Source organism: Chiloscyllium plagiosum, unplaced genomic scaffold (assembly GCF_037043375.1).
Source record: "Chiloscyllium plagiosum isolate Xiang-an unplaced genomic scaffold, Cpla_swu_hap1 HiC_scaffold_46, whole genome shotgun sequence".
NCBI classification, from domain to species: domain Eukaryota; kingdom Metazoa; phylum Chordata; class Chondrichthyes; order Orectolobiformes; family Hemiscylliidae; genus Chiloscyllium; species Chiloscyllium plagiosum.
The window spans coordinates 15494693-15516912 of record NW_028270184.1 but is presented as its reverse complement, the minus strand read 5'-3'; the positions used below and the strand labels follow the sequence as shown (position 1 = coordinate 15516912).

General features: G+C 43.0%; 1 protein-coding gene across 4 annotated transcripts; it reads right to left on the bottom strand.

Moving 5' to 3' along the window:
- Window positions 1–1995: 1995 nt before the first annotated feature.
- Window positions 1996–22106, bottom strand: LOC148136236 (uncharacterized). 4 transcript variants are annotated; one of them, XR_015754562.1, is made up of 4 exons: window positions 21230–22106; window positions 19446–21088; window positions 12815–12920; window positions 1996–5090 (listed from the first exon to the last, which is right to left on the bottom strand). XR_015754562.1 is itself a non-coding variant. In XM_087983619.1 (2 exons), the coding sequence occupies exons 1-2, from the start codon at window positions 20754–20756 to the stop codon at window positions 5082–5084; spliced, it is 1320 nt and encodes a 439-aa protein (XP_087839745.1). In that variant the 5' UTR covers window positions 20757–22106; the 3' UTR covers window positions 1996–5081. The 4 variants fall into 4 exon arrangements, 2 of the variants coding, with proteins under 2 accessions (XP_087839745.1, XP_087839744.1); XR_015754561.1 differs by having other exon boundaries at window positions 19446–22106; XM_087983619.1 differs by lacking the exon at window positions 12815–12920 and having other exon boundaries at window positions 19446–22106.
- Between the last annotated feature and the right edge of the window lie 114 nt (window positions 22107–22220).

The following is a 22220-nucleotide window of genomic DNA, read 5'->3' as shown; positions in this document are numbered from 1 at the left end:
AATGATGTGCTTCTGAGACTTTATAAAGCTCTAGTTTAGCCCCATTTTGAATACTGTGTCCAATATTTGGGCCCCACACCTCAGGAAGGACATACTGGCACTGGAGTGTGTCCAGTGGACATTCATACGGATGATCCCTGGAATGGCAGGCCTAACATGCGATGAATGGCTAAGGAAACCCTTGATTGTATTCATTAGAGTTTAGATTGATAATTTCCTGATCTCGCAAGGAATTAATGGCTACAGGGAGAGTGCAGGTAAGTGGAGTTGAAATACCCATCGGCCATGATTAAATGGCGGAGTGGACTCAATATGCTGGCTGGCCTTACTTCTATTCCTATGTCTTATGGTCTTTACCTTATCAGCCAAAACCATCCCATGTCCCCTTTTAACTCCTGAATTCTGTCTTAAATCTAATCGAATCTAATCCTGAAAGTGTACTTCAACATCCTCTGTTTTCAAGGAATTCATTTGAACCCAGTTGCCCATACATGTCATAGAGTCAGAGTCATATGCCTCCTTATTTTTCTTGACCAGGGCCTCAATAAGTCTAGTTATCCTGGGTTCCCTACTCTTGTCAGCCTTATCCTTAACTTTTAATTCGGACAGGTTGGTCTAGAACCCTGATTAATTTACCTTTGAAAGCTTCCCACTTATCAGATGTTTCTTTGCCTGCCCCAACCAACTTTTGAAAGTTCCTAAGACCATCAAAATTGGCCTTGTCCTGATTTAGAACTTTAATTTGTGGACTAGACCTATCCTTTTCCATAGCTATTTCTTGCAGTTATCTGCCATCTCCTTACATATTTGCTCCTCAATCTCCTGATGACTATTTGGGTATTTACAGTATAATGCTATCAAAGTGATCTCCCCTTTTTTATTTCTCACTTTGACCCATATAGACTCAGTAGACGAATCCTCAAGAATATTTTCTCCCAGTTGTGCTGGAGGTCATCTCTTATGACCATGTTTTGATCCAGGCCATAGTGAGATCAGAAGCTGAGAATCTCTCTTGGAATCTTAACGAAGTGCCAGTCAGCAGGTTATTCCTTTACAAATGCTGCTGGATCGCACTATTGATAATGCCTTCCATCACTTTACTGATGGTCAAGAGTAGACTAATGGGTGGTAATTCCCGATCTTGGATATGTCCTGCTTATTGAGAAAAGGGCATATCTGGTCACTGGTCCATATAGTCATCTCAATGCCAATATTATATCTATAATTAAGCAGATTGGCAATGGGTGCTGCTCTTTCTACAGCAGAAGTCTGCAACAATATTGTTGGAATATCATCAAACCCAATAAACTTTGCTGATGTGTTGAGTTCTCCCATGATTGTGGATGGGAATATTTGATGTGAAGACCTCATCACGTTAGATCTTTAATTGTTCACAGCCATTCAGACCGACTTAGATCTCATCAGTTAGCTGTTAGCCTGGTCGATTGCATGCTGCTTCTGTTCCTTAACATTCAAGTCGTCCTGTGTTACCACTTGACCAGATTGGCACCTCATTTTTGGGTAAGCCTGTACCCTTCACTGAATTTCTTCATTCTCATTTCTCAGGGCAATCCTTTTACCCAATCAGAGTCAACCTGTCTGGTTTACATTTTAAACATACTTGACAGTTAACTGTCAGTCATCATCTTACGGCTGAATTGCCCATGGTAACTGCTCTACCAAAGTCCGTTTACAAACCAATCAGCACTTTCCTATCCTGCAGTTAATTTCCTTTTATATTGGTTGTTCTTGTGAATTGCCCTGAGTGCAAGACAAAAAGCTTTGATTAGATGTGTTTTCTGTCAGCAACACAAGTTCTGTACAATAAAATTACTAGATCTGGAGAGATACAATGAGACAGGATTAATGAATAATTTCATTGAGAATGTACATGTTCATAAAAATGCAATACTCAATTAATTTCAGAGAAGAGTGAACCTAAGACTAGTGACTTAAACTTACAATCACACGTGAAAATAGAGTTGTCTAAAGTGAATGAGGAAATAAGATTCCAGGATAGATCCATAGAAGTACAGTGACAGACAATTGCTCCTCTAGCTTATCTCTCCAGGCCCACTGCCTTTATTCCTGATGAAGGGCTTTTGCCCGAAACGTTGATTTCAAAGCTCCTTGGATGCTGTCTGAACTGCTGTGCTCTTCCAGCACCACTAATCCAGAATCTGGTTTCCAGCATCTGCAGTCATTGTTTTTACCTCGTTGATTTTAACCCTACTGCGGATCCTCTTGCAATTGATGAGCTAGTTCAGAATGCTTGGAAAGGTACATTCCAGTGAGAAAGATGAACTCAAAAGATGAATCACATGTCACTGGCTCAGGGATTTTTGACCAATAAAAATGAGTGCATCTGTCAGTTCAGTCGCTACTTGATTGGTGACCTGAGAATGTATCAGCTTTTAGTTCTAATAATTCTCTTGTCTTTAGGAATTGAATTGGTTTATGCTCTGACCTCCCTTTCATAATTATGAATCATTTTTGAGAAATTATTTGTATCGTTTATGGTGAGGACAAATGGAATGTAACTGTTCAAATTGTAAGGCATTTCCTGAATAAATTCAAAATAAATACACCCTGAAGTATAATGCAAAATTGATTACTCATTTCCTTTTTAAATTTTACTTTCCATATACTTAGCTAGCTTTTTGTCACACTCCAGTTTCTTCCCCTTCATCAATGTTTTACTCTTCATCAATCTTTTACTCTTCCTTTGCTATTCCCTGTTTTCTGCCCAATTTTATGACTTGCTCCTCACCTCCTAGAATGGGGAGAAAGGCGAGAGAAAGAGAGAGAAAGAGTGCACACCTCAGAAGGAATTAACTGGTGTTGGAAATATTCGAAAGACTTGACACTGTATGTTCATTGACCTTTCCTTGACCTCTAAGCAGCATATTAGTCCCAGTACCTGGACTGGAGTTCATAGAGTCCTAGAGATGTACAGCATGGAAACTCCTATAAATGGAGTTCATGAAAACCAACAACCCAATCCAGTCCCACCTGCCAGCACCTGGCCCATATCTCTCCAAACCCTTCCCATTCATATATCCATCCAGATGCCTTTTAAATGTTGCAATTGTACCAGCCTCCACCATTTCCTCTGGCAGCTTATTCCATACATTCAACCCTCTGCGTGAAAAAGTTGCCCCTTAGGTCTCTTATATATCTTTCCCGTCTCACCCTAAACCTATGCCCTCCAATTCTGGACTCCCCCAACCCAGGTAAAAGACTTTGTCTATTTATCCTATCCATGCCCTTCATGATTTTAAAAACCTTTCTCAGATTAGATTAGATTACATTACAGTGTGGAAACAGGCCCTTCGGCCCAACAAGTCCACACCGACCCGTCGAAGCGTAACCCACCCAAACCACTAACCTAACACTATGGGCAATTTAGCATGGCCAATTCACCTGACCTGCACATCTTTGGACTGTGGGAGGAAACCCACGCAGACACGGGGAGAACGTGCAAACTCCACACAGTCAGTCGCCTGAGGTGGGAATTGAACCTGGGTCTCTGGCGCTGTGAGGCAGCAGTGCTAACCACCGTGCCACCCACAAGGTCATCCCTCAGCCTCTGACGCTCCAGGGAAAACAGTCTTAGCCTATTCAACCTCTCCCAATAGCTCAAATCCTCCAACCTGGGCCACATCCTTATAAATCTTTTCTGACCCCTTTCAAGTTTCACAACATCTTTCCGATAGTGGCCTAATCAATGTCCTGTACAGCCGCAACATGACCTCCCAACTCCTGTACTCAATACCCTGACAAATAAAGGAAAGCATACCAAACGTCTTCTTCACTATCCTATCTACGTGCGACTCCACTTTCAAGGAGATATGAACCTGCACTCCAAGGTCTCTTTGTTCAGCAACACTCCCTAGGACCTTACCATGAAGTGTATAAGTCCCGCTAAGTTTTGCTTTCCCAAAATGCAGCACCTCAGATTTATTTAAATTAAACAGATCCTAATCATCACGGTTTGGTCCTGATTTTGAACAGCTGCAAAATTCAGTCACTGCAGTTACTTTCGAACTTGCAGGTGTCTCATCAGGCAGGATGACTATAAGGGAATGTCTTCCCACAGTGGATAAAGTGAATGGCCTCACCCCAGTGTGAATTAATTGATTAACATGGAATTGAGATGATTGCTTGAACTTAGAACTGCAGTGACAACACCTGAATCATCCCTTATTCCAGTGTGAATACACTAATGGAAAATCAGTTTCCTAGAAATTTTATAGCACTTGCTGCAGTCTCAACATTTAAATGGTCTCTCCTCTGTCTGTACTCACAGATGTCTGAGTGGATGGTTAACCAAGTAAATTCCTTCCTGTACTATGAACAGATGAACAGTCTCTCTCCAGTGTGAATTCACTGGTGTTCAGGGGGTGGATGAATCAGTGAACACTTTCCCACTCAGCACAGGTAAATGGTCCCTTTTCTGTGAGTCAGCTGCTGTCTTGTGAGTTCAGATAAATGTTTGAAGTCAGGCCTGCAGTGGAAGCAGCTGAACAGCCTTGCATTTGAGTGAACTTGTTGGTGTGACAATAGATTGGATGAATCAGTGAATCCCCTCCCACAGACAGGGCAAGTGAATGGTCTCTCCCCGTGTGAACTCGCTGGTGTATCAAAAGGCTGGAAGAATTAGTGAATCCCTTCCCACATTCGGGGAGATAAATGCTATCTCCCCAGTGTGAACTCGTTGCTGTCTCAGGAGGTGGGATGATTTAATGAATCCCTTCCCCACATGGAGCAAATAAATGGCCTCTCCCCCGTGTGACTGCAAAAGACAAATTTGCAGCTCAGATGGAAATTGGAACCCCGTTCCATGGTCTCCACACTCGCAGGGTTTCTCCTTGCTGTAATCCTATTGATGTTTTGATAGGTCAGATGATTGGCTGTAGACCTGTTCACACACACATCACATGTATGGTTTCTCTGCATCGTGAACAGGGCTTTTCCCTTCCATCTCCAATATTCCTTGGTACTCAGGTCACCATGAATTGAGTGACTCCACTAAATCCTGATCTGATGTGTGGTTTCAGTTTCCAGGCAGCAAGTCTTTCTCATCCTCCCTGTGAAAGAATATAGAACAGAAATAAATGTGAGAGGGAACCTGTGGGAACACACTTAGTCAATGTCCAAATATCACTTAAAGTGGCTCAGTCTCAAATATTGTTTAATGACATTTATGTAAACACCTTACAAAAAAGGTGCCACATAAATACAATGTTATTATTATTGAGTTGGACATACATGAGCATTCTTTTATCATCTCCGTAAATCCTCTACCTAAGACCAGTGGTGCATCTTTACCACATAGACTGCCATGGTGAGGAGGTTAAACATCATGCATCTTCTTCACAGGTAACCAGGCACTGGTATCATATCTTGTTCGTGAATGGGCAGGTTATTGAGGTCAACAGTACAGAAAAACATCTTTTGGCCCACCGAGTCCATGCGGTTAAAAATAAGCACCTAAATGTTCTCATCCCATTTTCCAAAAGTTGGTCCATGACCTAGCCTCAAAGTGTCCTGTCCATTCCTTAAAACTGTGCTCCCTGTTCATTGATCACTCCACCTTCCTGTCGACCCTATCTAAGCCCTTCATAATTTTATATACCTCAATCATGTCTCCATCCCTATCAGTACAGAATAGAAATTCAAAAGAGGCAAAGATTTGTGTGTGTTTGAGTTTGCTGTGTGTTAACACTGTCCTTCTAATGCCCTTAAATTATGTTTGCAAAATTCATCTCTATCAGCCCAAGATTGAATCCAGAAGAGACATTATTTTGTGAGTGTTGTGATTGCTCCATTCCTAACTCACCCACTCCCCAGCCTTCCCCCATCCTATAAATGGAGTTCATGAAAACCAACATAACACAAAGAACTGCAGATGCTGGAAATCTGAAACAAAAACTTCAGAACAGAAGAAGGGTCAGTGGACATTGCTTTGTTTTCTCTCCACAGATGCTGCCAAACCTTGTTTGTTTCTCTAGCATTTTTTGCTTTTGTTTTATAAAAGGTATCTCTGTCTATCCAGGATAGAAATTCATAAGAGGCAAATATTTCTGTGTGTTTGCTGTATGTAAATGTTCTACTCCTAGCCCATGGAAAGTGGAGTTTCTCAAACCCATCTCTATCAGTTCAAGACAGATACATTGTATTCTGCTCAGAGTCTCTGTGCTTGCACCCTGCTGCCTTGTGATAATGGTGGCCATTATCCCAGACCCTAATGACACTCTCTTGGGGCCGAGAAACGCCAAGAACCTTCAAGTGCCACAACTGTCACTCTGCTCTTACAAAAAAGGTGCAGAATATTCTAATCAGTGAGAGCTGTCATGCTGTTCCAAGATCCATTCCAATGGATTGGACGTCCTTCTCCTAGTTCTGTTCTTCTCCATCTAATTGTGAAAGAAGAATCAACATTAAGAGCTTCTTGTCGCATGTTATTAAATCTATTGTTCCCCAAGGATCTATTCCATGCTTCTCATTTAAAAGGTACTATTGGATGACATTACAATCTCCACACAAACACTGAGAATATCGTCACCAGTCCCTCAGTTATTCATTGTTGCTAAATTACCAACTTGTTTGTGATCCAGTACTGGATTAGTCGAAATTTCCTCTTATTTATTGTCATAAGAATCAAATCCAATGTCTTCCACTGTAAGTACAAAATCCATTTCCTAATAACTAAGTCTGTACCCATCACTAGAATCAGTCAGAGGTTAAATTAGCGCAAGAAACATCTATCACAAAGCTGGTTTCTTTTTTCTAAAAGCTGTTCCTTTTCTCAAGGATATTACGTCCTTAGCTATTTTCAAATACTCATCTACATACTTGCAAAAGGTTCGGAGGTTTCCCATCTTTCCTCCCCTCCCAGGCAGTGCTTTTGTATTCCTACCACCTTTTCAGTAAAACTAAATTTCCTCAAATCCTGCCTAAACCTCCTGCCTTAAAATTATGCCACCTCTCTATTATGCCTGGTTACCTGCCTATCCTGCAAGTCCTGGGCCTCCTCCACTGCCAAATCCTAACCACCCGACACCTGGAGGAAGAACACCTCCTTCCACATGGGATCCAACCTTCCAAATAGGCACCACCCTCTTGACCTGTCCTGCCTGTCCATCTTCCTTCCCACATATCTGCTCCACCCTCCTCTCTGACATATCACCATCACCCCCACCTTCACCTATCTATCGCATTCCCAGCTACCTTCCCCCCAGCCCCACCCCCTCCCATTTATCTCTCAGCTCCTTTGCCCCTCGCCCCCACCCCACACACATTCCTGATGAAGAGCTATGCTTGAAACGTCGACTCTCCTGCTCCTCAGATGCTGCCTGACCTGCTTTTCCAGCACCACACGTTTTGACTTGATCTCCAGCATCTGCAGTTCTTACTTTCTCCTTCTGCCTATCCTGTCCACGACCCTCATAATCTTATACACCTCAACCTTCTCTGTTTCAAAGATATATATTATATACATACAGCCAGACGTTCATTTTGTCAAACTCAACACCAAGTTTGCCAGTTTAGTGACCGAAAACTGGCTCCTTGGTCCTGTTTGTTGCATTAATTTATAGTACTCCATAGCTGAAGTGCTCCATTGCTGGCAACAGGCTGGTGAAATTCCTTCTGCACACCCTCCAGTGCAATCACATCCTTCCTATTGTGTGGAGACTAGAACTACACACTGTACTCCAGCTGTGGCCTAACCAAACTTCTGTACAGCATCAACATAACCTCCCTGCTCTTATAATTGATGCCTCAACTAATAAAGACAAGTATCCAAATGCCTATTCAATTACCCTGTTCTGCTTTCTTCAGAGATCTGTAAACAATACACCAAGATCTCTCTTCCTCTGTAGGCTCTGGCAGGAGATGGTAAAATTAGTAGCAGGGAAATGATTTAAGTGGCTGGTACGTTTTTCAGCATTAAGCTACAAATAATTTACATTTAGAGATTTTAGCGTTATCCAAGAGAGGTTTTCCGGTCCTGGGGTTGGGGAAGCCTTTTTTCTGTGGATCTGAATCCGTGTCCATTCAATGCTCTGTCTCAATTCTGCCTTCTATTCACAATGTATTTGAATGATTTAGGCGAATAAACCATTTGTCACATCTCGACATTTACAGATGATACAAAACTGGATGGGAGAGTTTCCTGTGAGGAGGATGCAGAGGAGTTTCAGTCAATATGGACAAGTGGGCAAATACATGGCAGATATGGTATAATGTGGATATATTGAAGTCATCCACTGTGATAGCAAAAACAGGAAGATAATTATGTGAATGCGGATAGATTGGGAAAGGGAGTGTGCAACAAGACCATGATGCTCTTGTATACTAGTCTTTGAAAGTAAGCAGCAGGCAGTGAAGAAGGCCATAATGGCAAGAGGAATTGAGTACAGGAGCAGGGATATCTTCCTGAACCTGGACAGGGCACTGATAACACCACACTAGAAGACTACCTGATTGAACAATTCACGAAGGGACATTCACCAGTTTCTCTCTGTAACACTACATATCTTTCCTTTTCAGATAATAAGCCAATTTCTCCTTGAATATCTCAGTTGAATCTGTTTCCACCAATCTCTTAAGCAGCACATACCACATACTAACTACTCACATTCTCCTCATGCCTCCATTTCTTCAATTTCCAATTACCTCAAGTTTTTTAACCTTAACTTTCCAATTAGTCAATTCTGAGTAATGGAATGTTTTATCAGTGTTGCCATGCTGACCTGTGTTGTCGTGGCGACCCATCAGCAATGAAGCAATTGTTGAGTTTCTAAAGCCAGCCACTCGGTCTGTTTCCCAACGAGCCTGAAAGTGTTTTTCTTCAAGCACAGAACCAATTTCCTTTTGAAATTCCCTGTTACTGCACCAAGCATTCAGTAACTTGATTGTCTCACTAACTTGATTGAGTTTTTTGAAGAACCCCGTGTCTGTGTGGGTTTCCTCCGGGTGCTCCGGTTTCCTCCCACAGTCCAAAGATGTGCAGGTTAGGTAAATTGGCCACGCTAAATTGCCCATAGTGTTAGGAGCAGGGCTAAATGGGTTTGGGTGGGTTGTGCTTTGGCGGGTCGGTTGTGCTTTGACCCTCTCTCATACGCTCAAACATGCACTCCCACACTCACACGCACCCTCTCACAGTCTTATACCCCTTTACACTCACATACACACACTCGCTCACAGACACTCATAACCCTGCGTGCCCCCCCCGACACACAAGTTTGTGAGGTGAATTTGTACTTGCTGAATTACATTTTATTTTCCTTAAAAACTGCATGAATCTATGTAAGATTCTGTAAATCTGTTTTTTAGATTAGAATTAGTCTGAACATTGCAACACAGACAGTATCACACAGGGCACCTCACACCTTAAATGCATTATCTGGGCTGACATGACAGCAATTGTTAAAGTTCACCTGGAATGTAACCTTAAAAAGTTCTGCAATTTACATATGAAAGAACCAAAACCAACATGTTCTTTTTAAAAGATGAGAGACTTAACAAACAATCCGGGTCTTTTTCAATATGTGATTTCAGTCACATCACACTGTAAATTCTGTGTCTTATAATCTTATTCTCCACAACCACCTGATGAAGGAGCTGCACTCCAAAAGCTAGTGCTTCCAAAAAAACCTGTTGAACTATAACCTGGTGTTGTGTGATTTTTAACTTTGTACACCCCAGTCCAAGTTGAAACTTTATTGCTGGAACAGCACAGCAGGTCAGGCAGCATCCAGGGAACAGGAAACTCGACGTTTCGGGCACAGGCCCTTCTTCAGATTCCTGAAGAAGGGCCTGTGCCCGAAACGTCGAGTCTCCTGTTCCCTGGATGCTGCCTGACCTGCTGTGCTGTTCCAGCAATAAAGTTTCAACTTTGATCTCCAGCATCTGCAGACCTCACTTTCTCCTTTTACACCCCAGTCCAACACTGATATCTCCAAATCTAAATTAATGGTCACCATGGCTGAGTTTGACTGAAAGGTCTGTTTTCATGCTTTACATCTCTATGGCTCCATGACTCTAAAACTGAGCTAAATCCAGTCCATTATGAGTAAGGCTCAGGGAGGATTGTTTCTTGGCACTGCAGTGTTATCATAAACAGCATCATCCAGCCAAGGCGATCTGTTCCTTTTCTCTTTAAATGTGGGGAACTGAGAATATCCCATCTCCAAATGCATCCCACCCTGTTCATTCTGAGTATCCCAGGATGGAGAGTCAAAGAGTCATAGAGATTTACAGCATGGAAACAGACTCTTCGGTCCAACCTGTCCATGCCGACCAGATATCCCAACCCAATCTAGTCCCACCTGCCAGCACCCGGCCCATATCCTTCCAAACCCTTCCTATTCATGTACCCATCCAAATGCCTCTTAAATGTTGCAATTGTACCAGCCTCCACCACATCATCTGGCAGCTCATTCCATACACGTACCACTCTCTGCGTGAAAAAGTGGGAACCCCATTTCAAAATGCATGCACACAAACGTATAGTTTGGTGAACAATATTGGTGAGTTACAAGCACAAAAAGCTGTGTGATAACCTAAGCTACAACAATTACAGAATTGTGGCTCAAAATTGGGTGGGAACTAGGTAGCTATTATTCAAATTTAGAGAAAAGGAAGACAGCTGGAGTTGCCGTACCGATTTAAAGCTGTAAAATTTTCTCCAAAGATTAAATTGGGTTTGATGTTTCAAGTGAACTATTTTACTGTAGAACAACTTCAGCTGACCGTCAGTGAATGAACAGAAAAGATCTCATAAAAGTTCTTAAAGATCGACTGCAGACCCCAAATCCCAGTTGGCTCCACTCTCAGCTCAGGAGACCTCAACAATTCCACGTTATCCAAAGAAAAGTTCTCCTGTCTATCGTGGGACCAAAATTCCTGCTTTAAATAACAACAAAAAAAACAAAATATTTATAAAGTGGTTCCTTGTTTTCCTGCTGATTGCAGGATCTTGCTGTGCACACTGCTTATTGTGAAATAACAAAGAGGTTATTTCAAAAAGAACTAACTTGTCTTAGTGATATCCAAAGACTCAATGTACTTTTGTAAATAGTAAGCAGATTGGACAATTATCCAGAATTCCAACAATTGAATCTGGGCAGGAGATGATTAAAATCATCAAAAACAGATTGCAACAGTCAGAATGAAACCGGTTCAGTGCTAGATTTTGACTAGCTACAATAGCAGAATCCAATCACAGCATTTGCTGAATTTGCTGTCAGCAGGGTCGATATAGGAGCAGACCTTTCCACACAGGGAGCAGGCAAATGGCCTCTCTCCCGTGAACTCGCTGGTGTACAGACAGATCAGATGACTGCCTGCATTCACTTCTGCAATGAGTGCACCTAAATGGACTTGTGTCAGTGTGAGCAGGTCAATGGTGAGGCAGATCCCCAGAACTTTAATAGCACTTCCCATAGTCTAGGTGTTAGAAATGTCTCTTGCCTGTGTGTTTCAGCAAGTTGAATGAATTAATGAAGCCCTTCTCTCACAAAGAGCAGGTGAACAGCCTCTCCCCAGCGTGCACTTGCTGATGTATCTACAGGTTGGACAATTGTCTGAACTCCTTACAGTCAGAAACAGAGTAATGTATAATGGAGAACAAAGAAATGACTAATAAACTAAATTTAAAAAAAAATTGCTTTGTCTTCTCAAAGGATGACATGAATAATGTACCAGAGAGAATGGGGAACACAGGGTTTAGAATGAGGGAAGAATTAAAGCAAATCTGAATTAGTAAAGAAATGGCATTGGAGAAACCGATGGGATTCAAGGCTGATAAATTTCCAGGGCCTGATAATCTACATGCCAGACTACTTGAGGAAGTGGCTCTAGAAAAAGAGAATCATCTTCCAAGATTAATTAGATTCTGGAAAAGTTCCTACAGATTTGAGGGTAGCTAATGTATCTCCACTGTTTAAAAAGGGAGGGAGAGAGATAACAGAATTACAGACAAGTGAGTCTGATATAGGTATTGGGGAAGATGCATTATCAAGGGTTTTACAGCAGAACACTTAGAAAACAGTGGTAGAATCTGACAGTCAGCATGGATTTACAATCTATTGAAAATTCTAGGAGAAGTGGAGAGCACAGTTAATAAATGGAGTTTTCAGATTTATTAGTAAGGGCATTGAATACAAGATCAAGGAGATGATGCGAACTTGTGCAAGGCACTTGTTAGATCACAGCTGAGTATTGTGGGTGGCATATAACAGAAAAGATCTGAATGCATTGGAGAGACTGCAAAGGGATTTAAAAGAATGGTTCCAGGAATGAAAAACTTCAGCACAGATTCAAGCAGCTTGGACTGTTCTCACAGAGAAGGTGACAGAGGAGATTTGATACAGGTTTTCAAAATCATGAGCTGGACAAAGCAAGTATGGAGCTGTTCCTGCTCATGAAAGGACAAAGAATGAGATGGCATCACTTTAAAGTGATAAGAAAATGAAGCAAGTGTGAGTTGGGAACTTTTTTTTTCCAAACAGCAGGCATTATGGAATGCATTGCCTGGAAATGTGGTGGAGGTATGTTCAGTTGAGGCATTCAGAAGGGATTAGATGATTATTTTTGTGAAAATGGTATACAGGAATATGGGAAAAGAAAGTGACTGGCACTAGATAATAGAACCAAGGCAGGCATGAGGGACCGAATGGCCTCATTGTTTTTGTGACAATTCGGTTATTCTGTAATTTCCATTTTAAATATAAATCCTTGTTTTTAGATTGTCTCCTAGTGCTATCCTCTTCCACAAGAAAAACAAATTCTCCATTCACTCTACCAGGTTCCTCTGGATACTTTCTTGAGATTACTTCTCCATCTTAGTCCCAAAGAGACACTCAATATTCCATAAAATTGCTGGAAAAGCTCATCAGGTCTGGCAGCATCTGTGGAGAGAAATCAGAGTTAATGTTTCGGGTCGAGTGACTGTTCCTCAGAACTGTTCAACATTGATGCCTGGTCAGTCATGCGCTGTGCATTCACGCTAGCTGGTGAAGAGGTGGCTTGTCAGCAGAGGAGGTACAAATACTTTGCAGGTTGGTCCAAACACACTTTAGTTACCTTCTCTTTCAGGATCCTGATGTTTACGCTAATTTCTCGCTCACCCGCTGCTACTCACACCTACATAGACTCCACCGCGGCCTCTCCTACAGAGGCACAGAATGCAAATCTCTCCAGTGCCTACAAACTGACTGTGCATGCTCAGCTCTCTACCCCCCAGTTAGATGGCAAGGTGCTGGAATACTGAGCAGGTTTTACAGCTAATCAAGCAGTCAAAGAGGGACTGATCCCACCCTCCCTCATTGGCTGGAAGACTTCGGTGTTAAACTCCATGAGAAAACTGGAGCCTTCTGTTTGTACCTTTGAACAGTTCAAATCCTGTGGGAATGGAGCAAATATTTCAATGTTTGTTACTGAAATGGGGAACATGATGACACAATGCACAAATAATTCAAAGGCTGATTTCAGATGAGTTCATGATGAACTCAAACATTTCACTAAGACCTGAGCACCATGTTCTAATATGAGGTAAAGGCAATACAGAATCCAGAAAACACTCCCAAGAATTGGTAAGTAATGAGCAGCACCACTTATGTGATTGGAGATCAGAGACAGAGTATGCTGGAGAAACTCTGCAGAAACTCAGAATTCTGAAGAACAACCATATCCAAGTGGAAATGCTATCTTTCCACAGATGCTGCCAGACCTGCTGAGTTTTTTTCCAGTTTCTCTGTGGTTTGTTTCAGAACTTCCAACATCAACAATATTTTGCTTTTATTGGTGATACTAGGTTTTTCACTTTGGAGAACGAAAAGCTAATATGAAAAAAAGTCCTGTGGAAGTTATAAATCAGAATGAGAAACAGATTGCTGTGTAAACTTAGCAGAGCTGGCAGCACGTGTGGAGAGAAAACAGCAATAACCTTTTGGGTCCAGTAATCCTTCTTGAACCTGAGATGTTAACTCTGCTTTCTCTCCACAAATTTAAAGATGAAATTTAATTTAGATGTTGAGAATCACGAGATTCAGATCTCCAGTACCAACAGGTCTTTTACTGTCAACTTACTTGTTTCATCCATATTTTCCAGACTTTTCACTAAAATGTACCTCGACAGCAGATAGCTTTAACTAAAGACAGAATAACATTCTAATTTCCATTCTGTGATGGGTTTTTTCTGTATCTTTTACTCTAAGAGGAGCACTGTGTTGTGCCTGCCACACGGTGTGTTTTAACTCCTATATCCAGCAAAAGAACTGCGAGTCGACTCTTAATAATAATAAACAATATTAATTTATTTGAACAATTAATACTATAACAACAGAATACTCTATAAACTAATGATTTACACCACAAATCTATCTTGTGTTTTACCTTAATTCTGGATGATCACATACCACCACAATAGATCTTGTCCTTGATGCACTTACTGATGATTGTCTGGTCTTCCCTCGGTGGTCCCAGGGGTGTCTTCTCTTCGCGGTGGTTGGTCTCGGGTTACTGCTTTTACTGTTCACCAATAGATCGATCAGGCTTGATCACTCTGATCGATCGGACCCAAACAGGCGTTGGCATCTCGATGGCAGGGTGGTCCTTAGGCATCCATTCCTGGGGGTGCTAGGAGCACGAAGCCCCCTCCAAATAAGCATGTGAGGGGCCCCTGTGTCCGGTGCCCACCCCGATGTTTCCAACTACCCTGAGCACAGTGTTCCGGTTGACTCTATTCAAACCTAAACCTAAATTTGGATGTGAACTGTGTGGTCTGCAGCTACCAGGTCAATTGCAAACTGTCTGTTTGTAGCTGCAGCCTGTCTAGATTCTGTAGCACAGTCACTTTGGTCAAGGGTTGACTCCGTTTCCCAGCATGCCTTAGTTTTCATCAAATCTTTGTAAATCCATCATAAATTCATCATTTTGGCTCATCCGGCCACAATTTCAATAATTACTATTCTCTGTCAGAAGCCCTGAAGGAACTTTACTGTCAATCACAGAGCTATACAGCATTGAAACAGACCCTTTGGTCCAACTCGTCCAAGCCAACTAGATATCCTAAACTGATCCATTCCCATTTTCCAGCACTCATAACCCTCTAAATCCTTCCTATTCATTTACCACCCTTTTGAATGTTGTAATTGTACCCATGTCCACCATTTCCTCTGGCAGCTCGTTCCATAGACACACCAACCTCTGCGTGAAAAAGTTGCCCCTTTAAAGGTCCCTTTTAAATCTTTCCTCTCTCAGCTTAAACCTATGCCCCCTGGTTTTGGACTCTTCTGCCCTGGGAAAAAGATCTTGGCTATACATGCCTCCTCATGATTTAATAAACCTCTATAAGGCCACTCCTCAGCCTCCAAGCTCCAAGAACAAAAGCCCTCGCCTATTCAGTCTCTCCCTATAGCTCCATCTGTCTAATCCCAGCAACATCTTTGTAAATCTTTTCTGAACCGTATCAAATTTAATGTCTTTCCTGTAGCAGGGAGACCAGAATTAAACCCAGTTTTCTAAAAGTGGCCTGACCAATGTCTTGTACATTGCCCCCAACACGATATTCCAACTCCCATACTCAATGCACTGACCAATAAAGGAATATGTATCAAACGCCTTCTTCACTACCTGCAACTCCACTTTCAAGGAACTGTGCACCTGCATTCCTAGGTCCTTTTGTTCTGCAATACTCCCCACGGCCCTACCATTAACTGTATAAGTCCTGCTTTGATTTGCCCTAGCAAAATACAACACCTCACACTTATCTAAATTAAACTCAATCTGCCTCTTCTCAGCCCATCAGCTCATCTGATTAAGGTCTCCTTGTACACTAAGATAACCATCTACACTGTCCACTACACCACCAATTTTGGCGTCATCTGCAAACTTACTAACCATATCTCCTGTATTCACATTCAAATAATTTATATACATAATGAAAAGCAGTGAACCCAGTACCAATCTTTGCTGCATACCGGTGGTCACAGGCCTCCAATGTGAAAAACAACCCTCCACCACCATCTTCTGTCTCCTGTCTTCAAGCCAATTTTGTATTCATTTGGCTAGCTCCTTTTGGATTCCAGGTGATCTAACCTTGCTAACCAGTCTACCATGCGGAACATTGTCGAATGCCTTGCTGAATTCCACATAGATGTCGTCTAGCTTCCTGTCTCAATCAAATGTCTTTGTCACTCCCTCAAAAATGCAAATTATTATTTAGTATTCACATTATATGGTGTCTGTAGATCAGAGGCTGAAGTACTGGCAATCAGTTCTGACATCAACTCCGAAATCTCCCATTCTCAAGCATATTGTTTTGAAAAGCAACAAATGAAACCAAATCTTTAAAAGGCAAAGTCTCCCAATCAAATTGTCACCACATTGTCAGTGGTATGAGTTAACTTCTCTGCATGATTGCAAATGTTGAAATAAACATTCAACAACTTTACATTAATACATTTTTTTCCAATTCCTTTGGGTGCTTTCTCAGCTTTGATATTTCTTGCCTGTCTTCAAGAGCCTTTCCAAATGATTGTAATTGCAGAAAAAGTAAAAAGGTTCGCCTTTCACAGGGATACAAAGCTTCTTAGACTAAGAATTTTAAAAAAGGTTGGGGTTTATAGTTTGAGAGATCCAGACTATAACCTCAAAACTGAAGCTTAACTTTTTGGAATCAAACATTTTCCTACCTTTTCCAATTCTACATGTATTTTGTAAATCATATACGGAGACTTATTTTCACTCAGTAATGAATTAGAAAGTACACATAGACAATGCTATAACAGATAAAATGTTATAACATTTCATTGTTCTCAGCACAGAAGCTGGTCGCATTTTAAACTAAACATCAATTATAAACTCACAAAAATCGAAATTGTTGAAGAAACACCACAGGTCTGGCAGTATCTGTGGACAGAAAATAAATGTTTTGAGTCCAATGACCTTCAAAATTGCAGACTTGAAACATTAACTCTGCTTTCTTTCCACAAATACTGCCAAACCTGATGAACTTCTCTAGCAGTTTCTAGTTGTGTGTGTGTTTAGATGTCCAACATGGTGGCTCAGTGGTTAGCACTGCTGCCTCACAGTGCCAAGGACCTGGGTTTGATTCCAGCCTTGGACAACTGTCTCTGTAGAGTTTGCACATTCTCCCTATTTCCTCCCACAGTCCAAGATGTGCAGGTTAGGCGAACTGGACATGCTAAATTGCCCGTAGTGTTCAGGGACACGTAGATTAGGTCCATTAGGAGAAAATGAGGACTGCAGACGCTGGAAATCAAAGTCGAACAGTGTGGTGCTGGAAAAGCGCAGCCACTCAGGCAGCATCCAAGGACAGGAGAATCAACATTTCAAGCATAAGCTCTTCATCAGTGGCCCAAGGGTGTGTGTGTGTGTGGGGTACGGTAGAGAACACGATAGGTAAATGAAGCTGGAGGTGAAAGTGATAGGTCGGAAAGGAGGGAGGAGCAGATAGGTGGGAAGGAAGATGGACAGGTAGGACAGGTTAAGAGGGCAGTGGGGAGGAGGGGGGGGGGAAATGAGGAAACTGGTGAAACTCACATTCACCCTGTATGATTGGAAGGTCCCAAGGTGGAAGATGAGACATTCTTCCTCCAGACATCGGGTGGTTAAGTGTTTGGTGGTGGAGGAAACCCAGAACCTGCATGTCCTTGGCGGGAGGGGAGGGGAAGTTAAAGTGTTCGGCCACAGGGCGATGAGGTTGTTTTGTGCGTGTGGCCAGATGTTCTCTGAAGCTTTTCGCAAGTAGGTGTCCTGTCTCCCCAGTGTAAAGGAAACCACATCTCTGACGGATGCGGAAGGCTCCTTTGGAGCCTTGGACAGAGATTGAGGGAGGAGTGTGGGCTGGTGGGGGTAGTGGACCTAACAAGGGATTCGCGGAGGGAATGGTCTTTACGGAGTGCAGATAGGAGAGGGGAGGGAAATATTTCCCTTGTGTTGGGGTCATTTAGGTCCATTAGCCAGGGGAAATACAGAGCAGTAGGGTAGGGGAATGGGTCTGGGTGGGTTACTCTTCGGAGGGTTGATGTGGACTTGTTGGGCCAAGTGGCCTGTTTCCACACTGTAGGGATTTCATGATCATTAGTTCTTTGTTTTATTCCAATTATAAACTTCCTTTGTAGCTGGTGTATGGAGAAGATCCTGTCCACTGTTGATCTGTCAGCACAGGAAGCACATAGTCCTTCTGGATACACTAGCTCTGTAAATAACTGGAATCATTTAAACATGACCCTCGGGAAAGTCTTGTCTGTAACACTTAGGAATGACATGCCTCGGTCATTGTTGCAATCTCCTCTGTCTCTGTTTTCATAGCTTGTGGCGATTTTTGCATCATGCATGTCGTATGGAATAGATCCTATATCCCAACAGGAGGAGGAGGAACTTAGATGCAGCCGTACATGTGACTTTCTGTGTTTGAACAGTCTGGCTGTGATTCCATCCTCACCGACGGCCTTTCTGCTTGCTTGGCAATCCACGGCTTTTTCCAGGTCGGGTGATGAAGGCTCTGTATCCAAGTCAACCACAATAAGAAGCTGCAGGAGTGTGTGAAATGGAGACAGGACTTTATCTGTGTCACAGGAGTACAGTTCAAAGGAGTGCTTAATGCAGTGGGGCATCTTCTTACTTTCATCAATGAGAATTTTAACATCTCCTGATCTCAAGGGGCTAACTTTAATGCTGGTTGGACCAAGTATACTCTTGATCCCAACAAATGTAGGACATAGATTTCTACTGTCACAGGCAATTTGGATTCCTTGACAAAGGTAATTGATCCAGTGTTTCTTTACACAGTGTCTCCCTTTCTTTTTGTCTGAAAGTCTCAGCTACTTTCAAATGATTCCACGTTGTAGATTTTGGGTTTACGTTGTATATCAGGCGGGCTTTGCTTTTTGCTTTAATGACAGATGGTCATTAGCTGGTCTCAGACCAGTCTTTTACAAGGGTTCTGTCTTGACCAAGTGTAGCTGCTGCTGGGTCATAATGTTTGAATTTTGCACCTCCCAAACTTTATTAAAATCAATGTTGAGTGACATTACTATGTTTTCCCAGTGTGGCAAAGTTTTTTTTTTGCTTCTGATCATTTAATTTCAAAATGTGAAGGATGTATAAGTTTGTAAGAATTATCAGCAAAAATTTATCAGCACTTTTTAATTGGAGCTTCAATGAAACCTTTCAGACTTTTAGATTTGCACCAAAGATAAATTTTGGATTGAAGTAAAAGCTCAAATTTATTATAATCAAGTTCCTATCAGGAGTTCTTAAATTAAGTGAATAGATCACAGATGGTGTTTTTTAAGGGATATTGCAACCCCAAAAATCAGGAGCAGATCTAAAATATTCAACTAAAGCCAGTTACCAAAGTTGTTACATTCAACAGAAACCCGTCAAATATTATCATATGATCAAACCTGAATGTGATTAACAACAGAAGTCAAACTCTTCTGACGCTTATGAATTCGCTGATGTGTCAACAGATTGGATGACCGTGTGAATCCCTTCCCACAAGTGGAGCAGATGAATGGCCTCTCCCCGGTGTGAACTCGCTTGTGTACGTTGAGGTCAGAAGCAGACCTGAACCTCTTTCCACAGGCAATGCAGCTGAATTGCTTCTCCCCAGTGTGAACTCGCTTATGTGACCAAAGGCCAGATGAATGAGTGAATCCTTTCCCACAATCAGGGCAGATGAATGGCTTCTCTCCAGTGTGAACTCTCTGGTGTGCAGTGAGGTCAGAAGACTGCCTGAAACCCTTTCCACAGTAAGAGCAGCTAAACAGCATCTCTCCATTATGAATTCGCTGATGTAACATGAGACTGGCTGACTGGGTGAATCCCTTCCCACATTCTGAACAGGTGAATGGTCTCTCTCCAGTGTGAGTGCGTAAGTGCGCGGTGAGGGTAGATGACTGCCTGAAATTCCTTCCGCAGTGAGTGCAATTGAATGGCTTCTCCTCAGTGTGAATTCGTTGGTGTACAGCCAGGTTTGCTGACTGTGTGAATCCCATTCCACACTCAGAGCAGATGAATGGCTTCTCCCCAGTGTGAACTCTCTGGTGTGCATTGAGGTTGGATGAAGACCTGAACCTCTTCCCACAGTGACTGCAACTGAATGGCATCTCCTCAGTGTGAATTCTCTGATGTAACATGAGGCTGGCTGATTGAGTAAATCCCTTCCCACACATGGAGCAGGTGAATGGCCTCTGTGCAGGATCTTCATGCTGATGTGACATCAGGTCAGCTGAAGGCTTCAACCTCTTTCTGTGGGAAGTGCCATTGAATAGCCTCTTCCCAGTGTGAATTTGCTGATGTGACTGGAGGCTGGATGACTGAGCAAATCTCTTCCCGCATACTGAGCAGGTAAACGGCTTCTCCCCAGTGTGAATTCGCTGGTGTGCAGTGAGGGTGGATGACTGTCTGAACCTTTTTCCACAATAACTGCACTTGAATGGTCTCTCCTCAGTGTGAATTCGCTGATGTAACATGAGGCTGGCTGACTTGGCAAACCCCTTTCCACACATGGAGCAGATGAATGGCCTGTCTCCAGTGTGACTGCGTCGATGGTTTTCCAGCAGGCATGGATAATCAAATCCTTTGCCACAGTCCTCACACTTCCATGGTTTCTGTCCAGTGCCAACCCCAATGTGACTGCGTCGATGATATTCCAACCTGGATGGGTATCTGAATCTCTTCCCACAGTTTTCACATTTCCAAGGTTTCTCCATGTTGTTGGCGTCCTTGTATCTTTCCAGGTTTAATGGCAAGTTCAAAACTTGTTCAGGTATGCAACACGTTTCTAAACACAGTGAATGATGTGATGGTCTTCGGGCTGTATAATTAATTAAAGCTCTTTCCACAGTCAGTTCGTTGGACGACTCTCACTCAAGGGATTGAGAGAGTCTCGATGCTTTCCTAGTCACACCGATGTGTGAAATCTTTTCCCACAGACAGCATTTCACCTTCCAAATTCAAAGGCGGATCTTAATCAGGTCTTTTTGAATCCAGTCACCCTGTCGTGTTTCGAATTGGTTTTCCTGTGTTTCCTCCCCTTGACACCCTGCAAAGGGGCAGTTGAAAAAATTCGTGACGATATGCACAGGAAAGAAATTCAGAGCAGACAACTCTGGCTGCTTTCTTACATTGTCGCCCTTAAGCTGCAAACCCCACTTCTCTTGTGCTATACATGGGATTCCCTTACCAAGATGGCTGCCGGCCGGGGTTACCTGGATAACCCGAGCTCTCCCAGTGAAGGGTCACCGCCTCCTGCAAGATGGATGTTAGTGTACACCCTCCCCCTCCCCTCGGGCCTGTCACCATCCTTGGTGTTAACACGGGGCCGAGGGGCTCTTATTCGTGGCCTCAGGCGTTGATAAAGTCGCCAGGCCCCATTGCGGCGGCTTCCATTCCTACCCGGTCTCACATTCTTCTCCCGCCGCCCGAACCGTCCGCTCCTCCGCAGACTGGCCCCAGGAATGAGACGGAGCATGCTCAGAGCTCAGCCCGCTCCTGCACGTGCGCACTAGGCTCCCGTGGCCAGTGATTGGGGACTATCCGCAGCGCGAGCCCGACGAGGGGATCGTGCGACGTGTCAATGGAGCTGCATGGTGGCAAAGTCGTTGGTCCTGCTGCCAGGGACCCGGGTTCGATTCCAGCCGGGGGTGACTCCCTATGTCTGCGTAGGTTTCCTCCCATTGTCCAAAGATGTGCAGATTAGGTTGATTGGTCATGCTAAAGTTGCCCCAGGATCGGCAGGTCAGGTGCCTGAGTCTAGATTAGAGTGGTGCTGGAAAAGCACAGTAGGTGCCTGAGCCAATGGTAAATGCGGGGTTGTGGGGACTATGAAGGATGGTCCTTGGAGGATTGGTGCAGACTCAATGGGCTTGATGGTATATTTATCCTCAAGAAATCTATTCCAATTTGCCAGTATTTGGTCCATATCTTTCTAAACACTTCCTATTCATATAGTCATTCAGATGCCTTTTAAATATTGTGTCATATCAATCTCCACCACTTCCTCTAGTAGCTCATGCCATACTACACCATCCTTTTTGATTAGTGGTGCTGGAAGAGCACAGCAGTTCAGGCAGCATCTGAGGAGCAGCAAAATCGACGTTTCGGGCAAAAGAAGGGCTTTTGCCCGAAACGTCGATTTTGCTGCTCCTCGGATGCTGCCTGAACTGCGGTGCTCT